The sequence below is a fragment of the Catharus ustulatus genome, chromosome 7 (assembly GCF_009819885.2).
Source record: "Catharus ustulatus isolate bCatUst1 chromosome 7, bCatUst1.pri.v2, whole genome shotgun sequence".
Lineage (NCBI taxonomy): Eukaryota > Metazoa > Chordata > Aves > Passeriformes > Turdidae > Catharus > Catharus ustulatus.
Window position 1 is genome coordinate 18,810,412 of NC_046227.1, and position 23,533 is coordinate 18,833,944.

General features: G+C 38.0%; 1 protein-coding gene across 6 annotated transcripts in view; it reads right to left on the minus strand.

The window, feature by feature from the left end:
* Positions 1 to 23,533, minus strand: part of MYO3B (myosin IIIB) — a 220,684-nt gene that overhangs the window by 196,269 nt on the left and 882 nt on the right. For 5 of the 6 annotated variants that reach the window (XM_033065218.1, XM_033065217.1, XM_033065221.1 and 2 more), the window contains 2 exons: positions 18,879 to 18,942; positions 18,644 to 18,680 (listed from right to left, as the gene is read on the minus strand). In XM_033065218.1, the coding sequence (XP_032921109.1) occupies positions 18,644 to 18,680; positions 18,879 to 18,885 (44 nt within the window). In that variant the 5' untranslated portion in view covers positions 18,886 to 18,942. Of the gene's footprint in view, positions 1 to 18,643; positions 18,681 to 18,878; positions 18,943 to 20,002; positions 20,017 to 23,533 lie in introns of those variants that run through there. The other variant, XM_033065215.1, reaches the window with a different exon arrangement.

The following is a 23,533-nucleotide window of genomic DNA, read 5'->3' on the forward strand; positions in this document are numbered from 1 at the left end:
ATGGCTACATGCCATCAACAAGCCCCTAGCACTCTACCCTGTTTTGCATACTTGGGAAAAGACAGAATGAAAGCACAAGGACAACCTGATGGAGTCTACTCAAGCTGCTCTGAGGCCGGAATAGGGACAAATAGCATGATTTTTTTTTTTTTTTTTTAAGCAGATAATAAGTCAAATCTTGAAAAAGTTGACCAACCAAGACAAAGAATAGGATAAGACAAATATTTATTAATAGGCTTCAACCACTGACACTGTTTTTTTCTTTCATCCATGAAAACAGCTATTCCCCATCAAAATAAATGTCATGATTCTCTCATAACACCTGATTTCTTCAATTTGTAAACCGTTACCATCAGAACAAATTAAATCAGACCAGGCATGACAGACTAACTTAAGTGGCAATCAGACAAATGTACAAGCAACATTTTTCCAATTTTAAAGAAGTTATTTCTCTCTAAGGTCAACATTAGAATCAACTAGAATTATTAGAATCAATTATCATCCCTTAACAGTATCCCCATGATAAACAGACTACATGTATTAGGTATATCATATAAGATGCCATAAAAGAAGTACAGGTTACAGACAGTGCACAAATCAATTTTCCATCTGTGAACCACAGCCTTTCAACTGTATTCCATGGCTTTAAACAGTCTCAGAAAAGCCATCTGGAGAAACACGTGGTGTCCCAGTAATTCTACTGTGATATTCACCTAGGTTGTGAAAACAAAAAAACAAAAACAGCAACAAACAAACAAACAAAAAAAACCACCAAAAAAAACCCTAAAAAACACAAACAAACAAAAAACCATACACAAAAAAAATTTCCAAACTCTATATAGAACATGCAGGTTTTGTTAATGAAATAATTATATCTGGAATAAAATCAGCAACTTTTCCTCACAAATTTATTATTGCAGTTCTCTTCCTCAAAAATTATAGGAAGAAAACGGACTCATAAGCCAGAGAAACAGCTTTACAATTATTCTATTTTCACTACCGTCTCACTCAACTCCTACCCAAAAATTATCCCCTTCTGTCTTCCAAAATGCACCCTTCTTCTAGCTTACAGCAAGCTGCATCATCTGTAGATATTTTAGAATTAGTAAGTCTCACTTCAGTCTGGTGCTTTTTAACAATCATGATACATAGTACTAGACATTTTTGAGATCTCTTACAGCTGGTAGGGACATGGCAGCAATACCAGCCAATCCTAGTGAAAGTAGTAAAAATACTGCTTCCATAAAAATAATTCACAGACAGGACTCTTTTTTGCAATATTCTATTTGTCTTAGCCCTCTTGTCTCTCTCATGAAACAGCTGGCTTATGTACTTCCAGCATTTACAAACATTGTGGAAGAGTAAGAATGACATACTCAGTAGTAAGGTCTCTCACTGTTTGTAGAGAACTCAGTAGTGGCCCCACACTAAATTATATCTCCTTGGTGGAAGAACTCAGAAGGTAAAGTTGACGTTATCAGCTACAGCCTCACCTAGCCATGACAGAACCTTTCTGCTGGCTAGTAGTGGCCACACACAGACAACTACACCTCAGAAGCAATTGTTAGAGGAATTAATGAACCAACAAAAGGTGCAAGAAAATCAATAGTCAGAACAGCATCCTCTGCTACTCTCCTCCGGCTATTTCTCGCTGGCTAGGTTAAAACTAAGAGAATGTCAATATCTTGAAATGAAGCATACAAAAAAAATCTATCAAGATACCATCCTATAACTGTTCTCAGTTGGACTTAGAAAGACCGCAGAATGTGCTGTGGATGGTTTTTTTGGGATAAAATATAGTGATGGAAGAAGATGAAGGAGAAGGACAAAAGCATGCTCAAAAGCTATTATTGCTGCTATAAAACTTACAAACAAAAAAAAGAACCATACTTTAGTTGATCACATATTTTCACTAGGCAAACATATGGGACAAAACAGGACAACCAGAATAGAACTGCTGCTATTTTTTTATAGATGAAAGGTAGATCCCTGAGAACACTCCAGCTAAATTCTGTTCACAAAACAAGTCTCACTTAAATATGCAAGCCATGAAATCAGCTCTGGGTGTTCAAAATTGCAAACAAAGAGAATATAAGTGGGAAACATGTTCTTCCTTTCCACATATACTAACTTACATTTTCAAAAGTTTTTATTATTTGTGTTTGCATACACTCTCTTGTCTACATAAAGTCCTTTAAATTCAGAAATATCTTCATTATTTTCTTTTGGTTCCTTTGTATGGATGGACTAGATACTCTAGGCTTTTAGACTTGCAGTGTAAGCCACAGGGTCAGAGCTGGCTGATAACTAGCAGCAATGGATTATGTCTGGATGCCAGCTCTAATAGGAGCATTGTGATTATTTGCTCCCTTGTCTTGTCAATGCTTCCAGTCCATCACAGTATGAATCATGACCACATTCCTAATTATAACCATAACAACTTGACCACAAACCCAGTCACTGACCATTATGGCACAGAAACCAAAATGTCACCTAGTTCTCTAGATATATAGAGAACCAAGAATGCTCTAGTCAAAGGGTGAAGATTTCACACCACCACTCCTAAATCAGCTCTATACAGAGAGTACTTTTAAGAGCATAACGTTAACTTAAATTCGTGGATCAAATATTTGAATCTATACCACAAAACTCTCCATTAATATCCTGTAAAATGTATGGTAGGAAAGATGCATGTGCCTAGTCCAGATAATCCAGTACATGTTTTCATTTAGATTAATTGCATAATAATGTATTGCATTACAAATGTTTTTACGTAAACTCTTACTGGACACTCATATTTATGAGAACAAAATTAACCTTTGTCCAATAATGTTTGATAATTTTTGTATTGTCCCTATAAATCAAACTACTCAGGGCAGGGGTGAATACATCACCCTGATCACCTAGTTTCATAAACAAACAGATCCAGGATGCATAAAGGCAAAGTACAGCTTGGCCGTGACCAGCTCCCCTGCAATCTTCAATTGAGTGTGCACTATCAGTCTTCTCAGCAGAACTGTGTCAGATCAGGAGGCACTCCTGACTCCATTGCTGAGTCACAAAGTTATTATACTCCAGGAAGTATTTAGCACCTCATCCTGTGACTCCCAAGTGCCACAACACTCTTGATGAACTTCCATCTTTCATGGGGTCCAGGTAACATTGCATCTTGAATCCTTCGTAACTGCATCTCCCATAAAAGTCAGATTTCTGCTGCTTCCCAGAAATTAATGCTGAAATTGCTTCCCTCTTACCACACGCCCATGACTCCAAGTAATCTCCATGTAAATCTAACACCTTCACCTCAAGTCATTTTCTAGATGAATGGTACTTGCCAGCAGTGTAGTAATGATCTTAAAGAGAACTGCTTAACATGCACAGAATGGGGTCATACACCTTAAGATAAATTAAACATTCCCTCAGTCTACTGCAGAATCAAGACCAGAACAAGCAACCACTGGGATTTTCTAGAGTAGGAAGGTCTTAAAGGTGAGGGTAAAGTCTAGTCACTCTATCTTTTTTCCTGCAAATATTCCTTAATACTTCAGAAAGTTTCTTGGTGCTTTGAGTCTTCTAAGTAATTTTCACTCATGTCAATGGCATTATATTGAAAATCAAATCTCTTTCTGTTAGAATTATCCAATCCCATTTATTTCCATAGGATTTTATAGATACAATATGCTTTATTCTGGTCTCCATAGTTGAATTTCTTTAACTGAATATGCACAACAGCTGAAATCTAACTAAAATTAAAACTTTTGTAAACAGTAATTCACAAAACTAAGAAAGCTAAAAAGCAACTTGTTTCATGAAGTTAAACTAATGAATTTGATCAATCTGAATCTTTTACCCAAGATACCATCATAACAACTTGCATTCCTTTTTTTCCCTGGTATGTCCAAAAGAATGTACCTGCAGTAGCTGGCATGGTTAGCACATGGGTAAAACAACCAAATCAGAATGTATCAAGAACAAAATTAAACTCATACCACCCCTCAGAGGGGACTGATTCCTCTTGTCTGGCAAATATTTTTATTAAAACCTGCAGGAACTTTTTTATTTGGGGCACTTCTACTTCTTGGTCAAATCTGGATACAATCTTCTGTGAGAAAGGACCTTCTCACAAAACCTCTAGATTGTTTTACTCAGGTTGAACATAAATATCCTAACATCACTGTTGATATTCAAAATTAAGTAAAATAATGGTCAAATCATATGCAGACTGCATAATTCACAGAGATGACTAGTGTAGTAAATCTGCACTTCTTGCAGTATGCAAAACCATATTTTTGTTTTCACAAAATTAGCAAAATGTATTAGTAATGGAAAATGACACTTCCAAGATTTTCTGATAGGTATGTGTATTTAAGAAACTAACTGGGACTAGCAAAGAAAATTATATTCAGTGATGAAAGGCCAAATGCTTTGCTGAGAATCAAATTATTGCAAAACATCATTTCCTGCACATGGTAAACCAAGTATTTTTGAGAGTCATCTTATCCTGTGAGGTAAAGAGTATCTTGCTACTAAAACAGAAATCAACAAAAACTTCTATTGAAATTTTGAGTACCACTGAAAATAAAGCCCCTGATCATTCATGCAGAACTGCAATACATTCCATTTATTTGACTGCTCAGCTCCGTATCTTCAACTCCAAGGGCCAAATGCTGAATAAAATCATGTACCTAATCAGTTAGCACGATTATTAAATTAATTAAACATTATTAAGCAGAAATTATTTTCCAAGATCATATCCAAGTACCTGAAAGTCTTCTTCTTAAGAAGAACAACTCAAACAATCAGTTCTGATCAGTGGCATTCCTACTGCAGAAATGTTATTCATATTAGCTATTGAAATAAAATTCCAACAAGCAAAACACACAAAAGCAGTTACAAGTGACTAACAGCAAACATATCAGTTCCATCTCAGGCTGTGAACTCAGTGCTAAAGTAAAGCTTATAATCCCATGAGCCCATTCAGTTATAAACTGAAGGTGGCAAATCAGGTGACTACCAGGTGGACTTCCCATGGGGAAAAAATCAATACCTGAGAAGGATTTCTCTGCATCCTTAGGCAGAAATTTAACAGGGCAAACAAAATGCATGTATTAGTGCTAAAATGGAAGGATGAAGGGTTGCAACAGAATGACGACCCACAAATCAAAACCAGCCTCTTCACTATAGTCTTAATCAGAAAATTTGGTAAGCTTTGTGTACAGAGGAAGAAGAAATCTAAGACAGATGTAAGATAAACTTTGGAAGAAAATAACTACAACCTTACATTAGTGACCTATTTTCTGAAACCAGCTTATCTTATATTGGATTTCTGTCCTGCTAAACGTGTCAGAATTCTTCAGCACCAAGATAACTTCCTCACAGAGAGCTTGTTTCAGCCAGTGCTGCACAGAACTGTCTGTTCCATGTACAGATTTTCATGTCCAATATTAGACAACAGTCGAGTGTGTAGTGTCTGTTAGTTTAAGATGTGGTCATGGAGCTACAAATAAATTGGTTAAATCCTAGCAGCTTCGCCTCATTAATGCTAAAGATTGTTGTGACACTAATTGATACTGAGCTTGATCTATTTATCAAGTCTTTTACAAGAAGGAGCTGAAGAATTAAAGCCACTTTGTCATTCACAGAGAGTGAGCAATAACTACTTAATATTTTGAAGGGATCTTCCTATTGTTTCACAATATACCTTAATTGTATAATGCAATCAATCATAATTCATCACCATAATCCTCCAGTATTTATTTTATAGCATTTTTATTCTAATGCAGATTTTTAATAAGAGATACTCTTTTATCCATAAGAAAAATAATAAACTATTAATCACGATACAAAGAATCTCTCTTAGCGCTGACAATGACTTCTTGCTCAAGATGAAGCATTTCCATCAGTGAGCCAGTTGTTATGCATTACCAGCATGTGTGCAGTAGCCTAGCGTGACACCAATTTGCATAATTTCTCTCCTCTAACAGGCTTCAAAAATAGTAACAGGCATATGATATAGAATCCATTATTTTAAACTTACTTCAGCAGCTATCTTCAAGGAGCAATTATCAAAAGATCCTCTAAATAATTAAGTTTAACAAATTATAAATTTATTATTTGGGTTATGCTTTCTGGGCCTATAGCCATGTAAGTTGAATTCTGTAACAAAAACCAAGGCAAAACCACCAAGCAATTGGCTTGATGTCTTCCCAGACAAGGGGCAGGATTGGGATATTAAAGAAGTTCACACATGATACAAAACTGGGAAAAGCTGCTGACTCCCTCAAAGGCAGGAAGGCCCTGCAGAGAAACACTACAAATCAGAGGGATGGGCAATCACCAACCATACAAAGTTCAGCCAGGTTCTGCACCTGGGATTAGGCAACCCTGGATGTATGGACAGACTGGGAAATGAGATGCTGGAGAGCAGTGGCACAGAGAGACACCTGGGGGTCCTGGTCACCTGGTCACTGGCGAGTTGAATGTGAGTCAGCAGTGCCCTGGCAGCTGGAGGGCCAGCTGTGTCCTGGGGGCATCAGGCACAGCATGGCCAGCTGGGCAAGGGAGGGATTGTTCCGCTCTGCTCTGGGGCAGCCTGACCTCCAGTCCTGTATGTGGTTTTAGCCACCACATTGTAAGGTATTAAACTATACAGAAGTGTCCAAAGAAGCCCAATGAAGATGGTGAAGGCCTTGAAGGAGAGCTGTATGAGGAGCAGCTGAGGTAATTTGGGCTATTCAGCCTGGGGAACAGGAGATTGAAGGGAGGCATCATCACAGGTCCACAACTTCCAGTGAGGGGGAGAGGCAGCACTGATCTGTTCTCTGTGGCAGGACCCAAGGAAATGGCCTGAAGTTGTGTCAGGGGAGGTTTAGGTTGGACATCAGGAAAAGGTCCTTCAGCATGTGGTCAGGCTCCCCATGGAAGTGATCACAGCCCCAAGCCTGCAGAGTTCAAGAAGCATTTGGACAATGCTCTCAGGCACATGCTGTGACTGTTGGGGATGGTGCTGTGGAGGGTCAGGAACTGGACTCAGTGATCCTTGTGGGTCCCTTCCAATATTCTGTGATTCTGTGACTAAAGGTGGCTGGACAATGCTAGTAACCACTGCTGCTCACAGTGAAGTTGAAAATCAGTTAGTGTTTTGGGGGTACAGATAAAAAAGGATAGAGAGTGATAAACACAGAAGCAGCTTAGAGCTGTTACACCTGTGTATGTTATTAAATAATGCCTTAATCTAAGGGAATAACAAAAACAACTTTTTTTTCCTATCTGAACCCAAAAGAGACCTTATAATTTGTTAATATTAACATAAAGGAAGAAGAATAATGTCTTAAACCAATATAACTACTGGTGAACCTTTTCTTATCTTTCTATCTTGGGAACAGCAAACAATATCGCTGTAGTATTCCAATTCTCTCAGACATTAATCCAACACATTAGTACAATGTCTGTCCTTATAAATTTGAAGAGTAATTTAGAACTTGGTCCACTTTACTACACATTTTGATATCTGGTCATCAATAAGAAAGATTTGATTTATCTTTATCACACAAGTCTACACAATTGACATTTAGGCCTGATGTCCACTAATACAAAAACACATCACCAAAATTCTCAGCTATCCCATTATGTGAAAAGATACAGGCACCCCAGGAGAAACAATAGGTGCCAGTACCGACAAGAGCAAAAATTCTTAGAGCTTGCTCCTGTCAGCTATTTCACACTGAGAAGCACTAATCAATTTCAATTCCTACTGATTCAGGGGATTTGAAGGAGATTAACACCTCCAAGAGCTGTGATCTTGAAGAGAAACAATTTAATAACGACAAAATTGCCCAGGAACTTTCAGAATAGAATTTAAACACAGAATAAAGTACCAAAGTGGCCTTTCTCCCAGATTAACTCTTGGGCTTCTGCAGATGGTCTGGAAGAAACTTAAGAGAATGCCTGAACTTAATTTACAAAGTGAAAATACGACAGGTAAGAATGCTGTATCACACACTGGGTACAGGATAACTATGAGCTGGAATAATCAGCCTTTAGCAATTCATTCACAGCTATTTAGTTTTCTTTTATACATACTGTTCAGTTTATGTAACAGCTGTGTTCAATACTGTGGGGTTTCAGAACTCACAAAAGAAAAACATTTTGTGCTACCATTTGAAAAAAACAGAAAAAGAGAATAGATAAAATAGTTGTATGTCACCACAAGCAGCACTGAACTGAGATATCAGTTAAGGTAGACTAAAAGTAGATTAGATTGTACAGACAATATGAAACAAGATCTACTGTATTACATTTTTAACAATGCTTCACCTTCAGCCATTTTCTATCACTTCATATGACAGTGGGTCATTTCCTCTTTAGTAAGGATACCCTTTGCAAATAGCCCCAGTTCCTAACTTAATGTTTAAGCGGAGAGTACCTGCTAAAAGAACAAAGCCTGAAACACCACAAAAGCATGGTGAACAAAACAGAAACAGACATGATCCAATTAAAATGGATATCTTTATATGGTGTGAGTGATGTGGTGTAAGGAGGATGCTCCTTTTACAAGACAGCATTACAAATAGAGCCTACATTTCAAATACAGTCCTAGGAGTTCAGAGAACTCAAGAGATACTCGTGACTAGAACTCACCTCCTGTAGTGCAGAAATCATATTTTATATATGCTTCAGGTTCTATTTACAAGTTGGACAAACTAGTACCTTTCAACAGTAATACCTTCTATTAAAAGGTGTCTCCTACACAGACACACCAAGCTACAACTCTCTACACATTGCAGCAATGTCCCACTGCAACAGCCCTCTCGGAAGTCTCATCAGCTGTTGCCAGGTAACAGTGCAGAGGCAGCCCCATGGTTTGCTGTGAGTGTCCCTTGAAGCTCAAAGCATTTTGGCTTCTTTCATCAGACAGGTGACTTTGCAGACTATCTCAGTTAGCCGAGAGGCACGCTGGCAGCTTGTTCTCCCATGCCTTGAAACCCTCTCTTAGCTCCACAGCAAGGGTATTTTTAAAGATATGTGTGAGGTGAAATAAATATATGCACAGACTTAACACGGTGTCTGAAAACCCCTTTACTTCAGCTATTGCAAGGAATATAAGTAAACAGTAAAACCAACAGACATCTTGTTTTGACTTCAGTCTCGGCTTCCTGGCATCTCAAACTCTTTCAGCTTCTCACTATAACCAGCCATCTCCAGTCTCTTATTTCAAGCTTCTGCCATTTACACTGAAACACATTTGCTCTTCTTTTCTAAGTCCCTCCTCCTGATCTCTGCAGCATGCTGGCTTTTTATTAAGAGAGAGGCTGATTTTCCTTCAAAATGGCTGATAAGAATCTCCTTCCTTTAATCTTCTGGTCTGCCTTGCTATGTCATTCCTCTTCAAACATACTATGTGACCAAAACCTCCCACTGAATCCAGCCTCCCACTTTAAAGTTTGATAACTGATTTGTCACACTGATTATTCAATCCTTTATTTCATGCCACTCAGTCATCAAAATTTAATTTTTCCTCTTTGTTTTCCTTTTGTTCTTTTTTCCCTCTAGCTTTTGGCAGGTGCAAAGTTTATTTCAACCAATCTACAGAAGCATAACAAATAAGGCAAATAAAACCACATTCAAAATGATGCTTTTAGTCTGACAGATTTACACAAAAACCTTCCCAGTGTCAAAGAGAAATTACATACTGTATATAGATTCCTTGAATTGTCCCAGCTGTCAATATACTTTTACTATACTCACACTTCTGTAAAAGGACCTTCTCCCATCACTACTCTTCATATAATGGAAGGTTTGTTACTCAGCTTAGAAAAACAATGGCTGCATTAACAAGATATTCACTTGAGGGTGCTCAGAAAAAAAAAAAAAAATATTGTGCTGTGTTTTTGGAAATTGCCATATCTGATTGATATCCTTGTGGTATCAATTGTACAAAGGTAATTCTCTATAATGAATCATTTATTTCCTGTAGTAATAGACATCTGAGATAGTCATAAATATTTATATGTTCAGTTAATTCACTAATGAAAACTGAAGTAATTCTAAAATGGGGCATTATCTCAGAGGCATGGGGACCCAACAGTCTGCACAACTTTTACATTAGTGAAGACAACACTACGTGGGAAGCAAAAGGAGGTGGAAGAAACATGCTCCTGAAAGCATGGTACAGCAATGGGCTAAAGTATCAAGATAGAATATTTTTGTGTGTATCCCAGAAAAAAAATATCACTTTTCTCTATCTCTGTTCTCCCAGTTTGTAAAATGGGCAGTTATATCCTCTAATCATGCTCCTTTGCAATCCCTGGGCTTCTCACTAGCATTCCAGAGAGATTCCTCTTCTGCAATGGAAATATCTCTTCTTAGAAAATGAGTTATTGGTTTGTGCATTGACCTGTGCAACTCCATATTTTTACAGCATCTAAGAAGTATTTTGGGTTACTGGCTGCCTGAAAGTAGTTCAGTACCACCTATGGATTGCAAGTCTACAGGCACAAATTCCTTCAAGTCAGTTGGCTACAGAGGTATCACTCTGCACCTAAACCAGGTCAACATAAAAAGCCAGAAAAGGAGTTTACTGCATTCATAATAAGACAATACAGTTTACTAAGATGCCTAAAGTCAAAAGAGAATAGAATTTTTAAAGTCTGCATCCATTTAGACCTGAATGGATGTTCAGTCCTGAAAGGTCTTATCTAATAAACTCACAACTCTTTTTCAGATCATGTACCCCTTCATAATCAATCCCTGTCTCAGGGGCAATTCACCTTTTTCTGCACCTATAAAACACAAACTACAAGACATTTATCTAAAAAGGCAGTAATCTGTTTGTCCATCAAATAATTGCTTTCCACATTCTGGAGAAGTTGACTGACTTTAGGTTTCATATGAAAAGTCTCACCTACCCCATAACACACTTGATTATTCAGATTTGACTCATCTTCTCACAATCTATTAATCCATTGTGAAGCATAACATTGAAAATGGCCAAACCTCAGGGAAAAAAGCCTCCCTAAACGGTAATATTTACTTTTTATACATTTGTCATGTTCTAAATTCACAACCATCCTTTAAGCAGAGACATAAATGGGATCAAGATGTCCCTCATAGTTGAATGAGTCTTTTAACAGAAGCTTCATGTAATAATAATGAATGTTGCTGAAGTTAGTGGTTTAGCACACAATCCTGTTTTTGAAGGATGCTCTGTAACAAACCTTTCAAAGGTAAGACTGATCCCTTGCTTAATTCAGTCCAGAACACAGGGGAAACAATACTCTCATGAGTTTGGCAGCAAAGGTACTACTGCAAACATTAGGAAATAACGTAACAGACTATGCATGCACTTTCCTCTCATCCCTACTGAGAAAGGTCAGCCACAAATAAATAATGATTTTGAAACTGCAAATTCGTATCTTAGCTTTAGGGGGAAAAACAACCCATCTGATAGAGACAGAAAAGGTTACAGAGACAGAAGAGCCCCTGCTTGACTTGTTCTCTGAACAGTAACGCTTTCAAGGACCACAAATCTACAGTGATTTCAGTAATTATTCACAAACCTCCTAGACTACAGGAATAAAAAGGGAGGAGAAAAAATGAGGACATGTACACCATAGTTCATTCTGTATCTTCAACTACTGATTGTCAGTGAAAAAGGAAGATAAAAATTTTCAGATGACAGATTCTAAAACAGTTGATGCATTTGCTAATTCAGAAGTAGAAAGGAAGTACAGTGCAGGAAGTGCAGTGCAATGTCGCAAAATCAGAACAATACGGTACTCCACATTAAAAAAAAATAAAAAATTACAGGTTTGAATTTCACTACATGTACAAAGAAAACACTTTAAAAATGTGACTGCCAAAAGATGAAGAGACAGTCATGCAAGTTTAAAAATTAAATAGGTCACTGGTAGAGAACTTAAGGAAAATATAGCAAAATCCAGAATTAATCCTTGACAAGGCAATACATTGTGTCAGCAACTGAAGTCATTCATGCCAGAATGACTCCAGCCTTGAATGGGCTCGACATAATGAAGGTGTTCATGAATCTAAAATATTAGGAGAAAATGGACCTGCAGCAAACAGGCATGTGAGCTCTGACTGAAGTAAGATCAGCATGTAAAACTGCCTATCAACTACAACAATGAGACCAGAATAATGCCCAACTATTTTGCAAAAACTTGCAGTGTCAGGGCATTTACTTCTCTTGAAAGCTGCATTTAACCAGAGGCTATAGTCTTTGGTCCCTGTCCAGGCTATCCTACAGCCATGTCTCTGCGTAAGCATGTACCCCACTCATCCAGACCCAAGCACTAACCCATAGACTTAATCTTCTCAACAGACCTTGAGTCTGCCTTATTCCTCCAGACTGGCCTGGCTGTCACTGCACTGTCAACTGACTGGCTGCCATCCCTGGGCCTGCCCCCATGCCTGCCTGGGGTCCTGGCAGGACGCCCCACACTCAAATGTGGCCACAGGCCTGCTGTCTCACTAGCACCCATGGCTCCTGGCCCATCTGCCCACACAGAGCAGCCCAGCTCACACCACAGTGTGCCTGCTGATAGTGCACTCAAGCCTTTTTTCTGCTAACCTCCCTCAGAACATGCAAAAGCTTGCACACTTTTCAAGCCAATGAGTAGTGAGACCTGCAGATCTACAGATACGTGAGTGTGTATCAAGACACAAAACCAGTGAGATCAAAGAGCCTGATTACCACATGAGCCAGATATATTTTTCTCATGATCACTATTTTCACCTTCTAAAAAGGAAGACAAATGAAGATGAATGTGCCACGGCATTACCTGTTTATAACTGTTAGGGTTCACAGACTCTCAAAAGAATGCTTATTGTTAGTTTCTTATGTTAACACCATTTCTATAGAAAACGTTCATTGAAATAAAAAGGAATGTAGTTTGAAACTTGTTATGCAAATATTTTAAGGCAAGCAAACTCATTTTTGTATGATTTTTTCTTTTTTCTTTTCCTCCTTCACACAGAATAAGGAAGCATTTGAGGCCATAAGGACATTCTGTTCTTAGTTAAGTAATTATTTAGACAACCAATATATATTTACACAAAAAGCCACGCTGTATAAAGTATAACCTTATTTCAGAGACAGCTTTTAAAAAAGTCCTCTCCCAAAGCCTAATTTCAAGTTTAATAATTTTCTTTCTTCTGTTAAATAAACAGCTCCTGTAGAATCCTGACAATTCAGTATGCATTATTTAACAAAATTAGTCTTTGCCACAAATTATAAAATTATTCTGATTTGTATGCCTCCGGAATTCAGGCAAGAGTAAGACCAAGCTTGAACACTAACAAAGCATTCTTCTGTCTAATGAAATATTCATACTCATTTGTCATCAAGACTTTAATAAGGAGGAATACAGCCTTCTCACTTCTGTCAGTAAAGGACTAGCAAAGATCTTTCCTTCATTTAATTCTGAATGTCTCCTAAACCACTCCTAATAATGTCTTTTTCCTGTGCAACACAGTACAGGAGATATTTAAAGTTTACTTACAAAGATAACTTCGTATTTCAGGTAAAAGTAAAATTTATATATGTGCACCACTCAAAACTTACAGAAGTTTTCACCATTAAAACTTCACACTATCACAATGTTTTCCACATCTCTCCAGATGTATAATTAAGATCAGAAAAATCAGATGTAATAAAGAATAAAAGCTACGCTACAGCATGTGGAGGCAAATACAACAAAACTTTAAGACAGCTTTATCAAGAAGCGCACCTCGAGGAAATGCCATCATTGCAGTCTTCTTGTCCACAGCATAGCCTTGAAGGCTAAAATGCTGGTTTTTCATTTCAGTTCTTGTGGAACTAATCAGATGGTAAAAGATGTGTCCCTGGATGGGGACACAATTTTTACATATGGAAAAATCACCCTAATTCAAGAAGCGGGGAAGCAGAGTGGATTCTTCACCTCAACAGTTTACAGAGAAAGCACTTTATCTGATTTAACAAGTACACAAAATTGCATTCTCAGGTGTTCCTTGTGTATGTTTCATCCCCAGTCTTTCAGCCTGTCACAAAGAATGCTCACTTTCCAGCCCAGACAGTGGATGAATTTTCTATTCCAAAGACCTTTTGGCAGATTGGTCAAGAGGTGTTTTTTTCACACCAGCCAATTTGTTGCTATGAGGGAACATGAAAGCAAACATATTTTCTTGGGAGTGCTGCTGAATTCTGTGAAGTTCTCAGCTGAGCAACCTTAAACAAACAGAAATCACCATATTATCACCTTTTTCCCAGCTATTAAATCAATTAGCTTCTCTGCATTACAATATCTAGTATTATTATGGTCAGTCACCATAGTCCTTCACTCCTGAAACTGCAAAGAGTTCAAACTGTCACTAGTGAGAAGCAACTTAGCCTCATCCACACATTTCTTTAATTTATTGTTAGCTGACTTCCGCATAGCCTCCAAAACATCTGCCAGCATATAAATTGCTTCTAGAGCAATAAAACAAGCATCAGCAAGAGAGTTCCACTAACATCACTTTCCTACATATTAGCACTTGTTAAATTCAAGTCTCTCTAACACCAGTCCTTTCTCCTCATTTGATGACAATATACACTGTTTTCAATACAGCAATCAGTTTAGTTTTACACTCATAAGACAGTGTCTCACCACAAACCATGAAGCATCATACTAGATGTAGCTTATAAACAAATTGCTTGCCTTTTGGCATATATAAAACGTTCATTACAAAACAATGTAAGATCAACAGCTGAAAAATATCCTTTTAATTTAATTAATGGGGAATTTTCCCCATTAACATAGTTGTAAATGATTTCTAATAATTTTCTAAAAGTAAAAAAGATAAAGTGATTTTTAAATACTCTTAACTTTTGAAGATACACTCTTTTTCCTGGGATTCCTTTTTAATCACAGGAAGTTTTTTGAATTATGCACTTTATCTACTGTATTTATCGCATCATCTCTCCTGGCTTGACTCTCAGAACCATTAATTCACTGCTCCATCTGCTACAGTTGCTCATACCACAGATGACATTTACATTAGGATTGTTTCCTCAGTAGAAAATGTATTGGAAAAGGTAGTCTGACAGGTCTTTATATCCATTTCACAGGCTAAACACAAGTTATAAAGATCATCCATGTAACTACTGACAGAAATGATGAGAGAACAAGTGGAGACAACAAGATGTGCACCAAACATGCCCTCTTCTTTCAAGAGAATTGGAATTAATCACATCTATCATTTATCCTTCCAGTAGGTTTAAAGTACAGTGTAAAAATATACCAGGAGACATGAAAACGGCCACCCCACTCTACATGTTTTACAACTCTCCTGCTTTATGCACTAAGTTTATTTCCCATATATTCAGGAAAACTGCTACCAAAGGCAATATTGCATTCTTTCAATATCAGAAATAAGGTTTTTGATTTTTTTTTCTTTCAGAACAGATTTTATACCAATTCTGTAGAGCAAACAGAGTGATAGCTCAGCAACAAGTTGTATGGACATACTTGAACATAATGGGATTATCCCAAGGCAGAGAGGAGCTCAGTGAATATTAGTTACATCCAGACTGTCCACTAACATATTTAGAGATCAGAAACTTGCAGAACCCTGAAGGAGAATGACTTCTGCTCTCCAGGTTTTAATACTTTTCAAGGTATTAAAAAGTATGCAGTAACCAGGACAGGAAACTTCACAACAATTTCTCCTTTTTCTGAATAAAAAACCTCACTTACATGGAATTACAGCTTTAAAAAATATTTTTTAAAACAAATGCCTCAGTAGGATGACAGATCCTGCAAAATTTGCAGTGCTAAGCATTTGCATGAAAATCATTTTCTACCATCAGCCAGAGTCTTGGTATGTTCAGAGGACTGACTTTCAGGATGGCTTAATCCTACAGGTAACCTTTTCTCTGAGAAATCACTGCACCACACTAAGCTACTTCTCCATTTCCAATTTTATTTTTTTCATAGTAATTCTTTGTGTTAAAATTTTGTATATATTCTGTACATACTTACAAACAATAAAAAAGGAGAGAGGGAGAGGGTTGAGGGAGAGGGTTGAGCGAGAGGGAGAGTTATTGAAAATGTTTGTCCTGTCTTTCAGGCCCAAATTAAAACACAGTTAATTTCTACTTTTCTGTTCATGCTAGGCTGGTATGGTAACAGAGAATAGCAGAAGAAGGAAGACCACAGAAGAAATGAGAACTCTCAACAGCATTGGTCACCAAAGACTAACAGAAAAAATTATTCTTACAGTGAACTACCATTAACCATTTTCCTCTTTCTGTCACATTTGAACAATGCCTAAGCTGAGGTCAGAAGTAGCAGAGAACACTACTAGAAATCAGGAAACTTCCCACCTAAGAGTTCAGTAAATTCTGCTTGTGCAGGTAAGTATTTAGGAAACGAAACGATGGACGGGATTTTTCTTTTTCCAAGAAGCAGTGAAGTGTAAAGATGAGATTCCCTTTGGGATCAGGACCAGTCTTCTAGTTCTATACCTACACAGGAAATCATAACGAGTGGAGACAGCACTCTTCCAAACTGTTTTAAGCAGCATTTTCTGTTGTTTCCGATTCCAGTGCCAGGAGAAAATATTCCTTAAATATTTCTGTTTTCCTTTATTGTCCACAAAAAAGTGCCAGAGATGCCTCTACTTTCTTGTACCTATTTTTATACACAACACATCATTTCCATATGAATCTCAAATCTTTATTTAGTGTTTGCTTACAGCTGTACTTCAGCTGCTCATGGTAAAACAAGTGACCTCCCCTTTTCAAGATACCTTTCCCACTGTAGGATATTATAAAGTCTTTACCAAAACATTTCCAGTATGATGCTTATTAGTGACACAAAGTCCTCCTAAAAAACTGTTCTGTAAAAAACTTCTATTTCCTTAAAGCCACAGGTAGAAAAAGAGCACCTGGAACAAGGAGATGCAGATTCCTCAAATAGAGTTAAAAAGCTTTATCTGAGACCCACATATCTGAGTCCAAATGTATGAAAGTGGAAAGGATGGGAAGGCACCAAAGGTAAGGCACAACTGCATACCTACAAGTTCAGTACAGCCTCCACTGTAGAGCCAGAACTGTGTCAAGGATAGAGTAGAACATTTGCTTGGTGCTCTGACAATCTGATACACCTTGGGCTTACGGCAACCTCACCAGTAAGAGATCATCGTTGTACTCCACAAGATCCTCCACACAGTCCCCAAAACATTTATGTTTCCAAGTCACAAAGCATTTTGGAGAAGAAGCTGTGGCATATACTACAAATCATTCTATAGATGTATCTATCTTGCAAAACCAGCTTTGTCAAGGACACAGGCATCTGCTAGCAAACAGGAGTCAAATCTTTTATACACATGGATAACTGCGTATTGCTGCAAAAATTGCGCTCATCTAACTATATTTTGTCTTGCAAGGGTGAAGATCACCTTAGCGCGACAGTGCCAACTGTCTTGTCATTAGCTCCGTTATAACAATGACTTCAAAAGAGCTATTCTTGTTACTGTACACACACACAGCTATTCCATGCAAGAATTTTGGGCTTTTCAAAAGAGCTAACACTTAAAATGTGCAAATCCTTAACCAGAAATTATTACCCACAGCATTAATACTTTCAGTGAACTGACTTTGTTTTTTAGAATTTTTGATAATGAAATCCCGAGGCTTCATTTCACAATAGGTTGACACTGACAGGGCCATGAATCCTGCTGAGAAAGAAAGCTACCATTTTATTTCTTTGGCAAAGAACCCAAGCAGGAAAAGGTATACCATGAGTCAATTCTTCAGACAGGAGTTATAATGAAAGCAGTACAGACTGCACTTTTCACAATTCATCCTTTCTCATTATATCAAGGTTGTAAAACCTTATTCCTCCTCCAATACTCTAGGCACTGCCCCACATCATAACTATCAACACTACAAACTCCCAAGTCAAAACTAACAACCTTTAAGATGCAGTTTATAAAAATCACTCTTTTGAAGAAAGCTAACAGGTAAGGCCTGTAGAAACCAAGCACTGAATTTTCTTTCAGAGGTGACTTAAGAGTTACCTAAAAAATATACTAAACAATTTTACCAAGTCACAGAGAGTTGTATCTCTGTGGTATGACCACATACTACTCAGTTCAAAAGTCTCTCTCCAGCAAGCACTTTCTGAACTGCAGTAGAAAGAGAAGGGGCTGAAAAAGCCCAAAATCGCAAGGACAGTTCTACCCTTAGGGAATGTTCGCAAATGGAATTGCACCTCTAGTGCAACCTATCAAGTACGGCTGGGCTGTTACAGAAAAATCTTTGCAAAGCAACAACTGTCAGTAACTGTTATATTTAATTACATGTTCTCCATAACTTTCACAGTGTTCTTGGCATTAAGATGAAATCAGGAATCAGCTATTTTGCCAGTTCAATAGCTTAATTTCATTACATGAGAAAGAAAAAAGAAAGAAAAATATTAATAAATACAGCTCCAAGCAGAGGAACAGTCCCTAGATACCAGCTGACATCTCTAAGACAATTATGACATGTTAGCAGAATGACACAAGGATTTGTCTATTTTGTTGAAGTGAGTCAGAACAACAAATTTAGTTTAGTCTCCAGGATGCCACAGATGATGACATTTAAAAACTTTCTTACCTAATACAGTTTGCTTCAGGACTTTCTGTGTTCTCATCTGTTGCAACAAGAAACAGAAAAAGCAAAAGCTTGATGGACTTCAAGACACTTGAGCTCTTTGGCATTTTTCCAGATATTTCAAAGTAACAGGCTACCCAAGCTACCAGTTGTTACAAACCTACTGCATTATATTCTATTCCAAAGCTGACTAACAACAAAAGAAACTAAGTGAAAAACTAAAGGTTGTGTAACTTACCTGACATAGCTCCTGTCAGCCATATGCTCAACTCAGCAAAAGGTACTGCCTCTGAGCAATAAACCTGGAATAGGCAAAGGCTGAATTATTAACAAGAACATGAGGAGGCCTCAAAAGCACACGATGAATGAAACAGAAATACAAAGCTTACAGTCTGATTTAGTTTGTAAAGGAAACTTAGCTCAGTTGATGTATTTTGAACACTAAATGGCATATGGACAGAAGCAGGAGAGTGTTTCATTGTAATGCAAGGGAATGGTGAACATGGTTCCTTAAACTGCCTTCATACCAGTCTCTCACAATGTAGAATTTGACTAAAATGGAAAAATCAGATTTTTATTTTATGGTGGTTGCATTCCCATCCCACTGGTCACCTCTCTTTTCAGTCATTAACCTTTAATGTGCTTCCAATATACTGTTTTGGCCTCCAGCTTTTTGTACCTAACATTGTAGATGCGCTCTTTGAGCAACTTACAACTGCACTGACAGTCTCTAGGTTCATACTATATTTCAGGTTTAAAATTGGGTCATCCAATTCAGTTTGAATACGACATAGCACAACAGGAATGAAAGCTACACATATCTGGGCAAAGGCTGGAACTTCTTTTACAGAACTTTGTGCCTGTGGATACTGCTGATAGCAACTAGGAAGTACCAACCAACATTAGAAACCGTGCCAGGACAAAAGAAGATATTGACACCAATTTGTCCTCTCAAGAGAGAATTTTCTAGTTTCTCTGTATTCTGTTCTGCAGAATTCTTATTATTACTTCAATGCCATAAAGCAGACACTAATGATTAGGACAGCATTCAGAAAATTACATTATCTGTTCAGGCACTTCAGACTGTTCCATCTAGATGTTAGGTTCCTAATTCTGGGAGTAGGAGACACAGGACTCCTTTTAAGTATTCCAACATGAATATCCAGATGGAAGTTGGACATTTAAACTGACATTCATAACAATAAGAAAACAGGACTAGCATATGGAACCTGGAGTGGAGCATCACTCAGGAAAATAAAGTCTTTGTCTGAATGGTGCCTCTGGGAAACTGGGGACCAAGAAATTCAACTTCCTCACTTAAAATACTTCCCCTTACTTGGAATTCATCTCTCTTTCTTATACCTTAATCTCAGCTCTCTCCAGGTTTGAATCTCTGGCAGCCAAAAGTAAAGCGGCTGGTTCCCACCTTTAGACACAAAGGAAGATGGACAATCAGCTCCTAAATTACAGAGATTAATATTAGTTCCAGGTACATACAAGGCAGAAAGCATGTGTTCATTAATGGAGCTACTATCTGCTTTACAGAGTCAACCTTGCTATTTAACACATTATTTTCAGTCATTGCACACGATGTGGGAATAATAATTCAGCTCAGGTTAAATACAAGCAGATATTTTTTCTTTTTTTCCTCACCAAAATGCCCAGCTTAATACATTGTTGAAGCTTTCAGCCATGAACACTGACCCCTATGGAAATGATATCCCTTTCAAGTGTTTCAGGTTGCTTACTACAGAAATCTCCAGGGGTTACTGCTGAAGATTCAAACAAGCATTGATTGCTCTGTGAATTAGAGGGATAAATGATTCCCTATTATTTCTACTGCAGTAGTGGCATGAGACTGGAGGAGATGAAATATTCTTGTAAATTGTGGAAAGTGTGTGTAAAGTGAGAAAGGTCAAAGTAAAACAGAAAAAAAACCCCAAAACATGCCCATGCAGAATATTAGGAAAACAGCTGCCTGAAGAGACTGATAGCAGTAATTATGCCATTATTTCAATTGGGCTGAACATATTCCACACTCCCCAGTGTACTGAATGCACGTCTCCACAGTCAGTATGCTACCATGCTTCAGGAGATGAATTGATTTTCCTGAATTTTCATCTATTTCTTAAGAAATATTGTAAAATTAGCTTAGTCCACTGTTTTCATACAGATAGTTCTGCAAATGTCTCCTTTTTCCACATATAGTATCAGTACTCCCTCTGCACACAGCAGGATAGAGGCCATGTCTGAGGCAGAAGCTAGATGAGGAGTAGAGAAAAAGGACCAGTCAGCAGGAAGGTACTGACATGACTTGCTCCTTACAAAGCAGCAGCACCAGTGAATGAAAAATATCCTACTTCCTCCCCCTCACCACATGCCATTAACACAGGCCAATTCTCAGCTGTGTTCAACAGAGCTTTTCCTACTGTGTAGCATTCAGATGAAAAAGCTCAGCCTTATACTGTCAGTCATTTATTCCATAGCAGTGCTACTCTAGCTACAGTCATACAGCTTTTCAGCTTTGGCAACAGGAAAGCATGTATGACCTTATACAATGCATTATTCAGAGAAGTTATCTTTCCCAAGGAGGAAAACATTGCTTGCAGTGATTTTGCACAAATAAACAATGGAGGTTTCTCAAATTATTTTTCAGATTTCTGATACGGTGATGTGTTACAACAAATAAGAGTGGTGCAGAGATGCGAAAGATGTATAAAAAGCAGAACAAGTTAGGAGGGAACTAGTGGAAAATGGATGTAATGCATTTTATTTATCCATCTCCATTTCCACCTGAAGAGGAGTTGCCCCACTGTCCACAAACAGAGGAATGGATACTTCCTTCAGCTGTACACTGTAACCCCCCAGGTGACATCACCCTCACTGTGCACTCTTCTGTCCTTTTAGATTCTCCTGCTGCAGGCTCCCTTACCTTTTTCCTATCCCCTAAACCCCTCTCCATTTTAGGAGCTACATGGCTTTATCAGACAGCTGAGACATAATCCATCACAGCAAAGGAGTCCTCATGTTGGATTCCTCAGGTTAGCACTATGAGGAGTATGCCTCCATATTTTCACCTGTAATACAGGAGCCTTTACTAAAAATGCCACTCTGAAATTGTGTCCTGGATGATTGCCAGCCCCACTGCAGCTTGTTTATTCTGCTGCAGTACAGTTCATTTTAAACTCAGGAAAAGGAACTAAACAGTAACAACAAAAGAAAAAATCCTACTGAATGAAATGCTGATTCTTCCTGCAGGTGCACAGCATTCCCAACTTCCCTACAGCAACCAAGCCCAAGATGTCTTTCTGTTCCCTGGCTCTACATTACTGAAGTTCAGCTGCAGAGTAGACTGGTGAAAAGTTGACTGTTCACTGTCCAGTTATGCTTAGGGTTGTATGAGGCTTTCCCTCCCCCTTCTCCTCTTCTGTTACCAATCCACAGGCCCTCCTACCTAGTATTTCCTTGGATCATGAGAATTCACTTCTAGAGGTGGTAAGTTTGTAAAAACTAATGAACGGGGAAGTTACAGGCACAGAATGTATCTCACTAAGTGTTCAGATGACAACCTAAAACTAGGGCTAGGTTAAAAAAACCCCAAACAACAAAAACCACCGACCAAACCTTTAAGCAGAACAAAAGCAAATCGTTATGATAACTTTAAGGACTTCAAGCCCCCTTCCTATACACAAATGTTCTTTGATTACTCTCACAGTACACTGCATCAGCACTTGATTCATTACTCCCCTCTCATCCAGTTTCTCAGTGGCCAGAGGGCTGGTAATGACAGTAACTTCTGTCTTTGTAACACAAAATGTTTCTCTCCCCCAGAAAAGCCTGCACTCAGGAGTCCCTTGTTAGCGAGGCTCTCCAGGCATTAGCACAGCGAGAATCATTGTCTTTGTCCAATGAACTTTTTATTGTGAAAGCATTTGGCAAAAACGCTGCAAAACCAGACCTGCAAGTTCTTAAAGCAACCAAATAGCCACTGCACTGCTAACTAAATCCCTGTTCTCTGTAGTTAGAAAGTCAATAATACAGATACAATATTTCTTCTAATAACGATTTTGGATGGTACTGGATAATTCACTTACTCTGCACATCAAGAGGGCAGCACATGACACTGAGGAAGGAATCACCCAGTGGCTTGCTCTTCAACACAGACAAACATAGTCCTGCAGATAATGTTCCTACAGCTTCCTAACCATGGAATACCATGGAGCAGCACATATCAGCACAGAAGTTCGTATTTTTCCTGTTTCTAAAACAATCCATTTGTACTTAAACTGACTTCCCATTTTAAAAGGGTCTGAAATGGCTTTTAGAAATCTATATCTACCTTGATTCCTAGCCAGATAACTATATGAAAATCTTAGCCCAAAGGAAAAATAGCTCTGCTTGGTTCAAGCCACATTTTTATTGTTTGAATAAAAATTAGGTGAACTCTATTTTTATTTTTGTGCTACACTGTCAGTAATCCACACCAACTTGATTAACATTTGAAGGATTAAATTCTACAAAGTTGGAATATTAACTGCATTACATTTTGAATTTGACATTAATAATGAGCTGGGCTTCAATCTGGGAATATAAAAAGGGATATTATGTGATTTCAGAACATATTCTACAAGACTCCACAGTAGGTTATGATACGATTTACTGCTTTTGACAGAAAAAACCCCTCAGTAACTGCATCCAACTTGCTGACAGTGACCTCCATTACTATACATCATGCTAACTGAAATTTCTGTACAAGAACATAATTTTCCACCTAATAATTCCAGAAAACATCAAAACACTGATCCTTGTTCTTCACTGCAATGAACTGAAATTCCAAGAGTGCAGCTTTTGAAGGGGCAAATGAAGTGAGAAAACCCAGCTTTTAAAAATGAA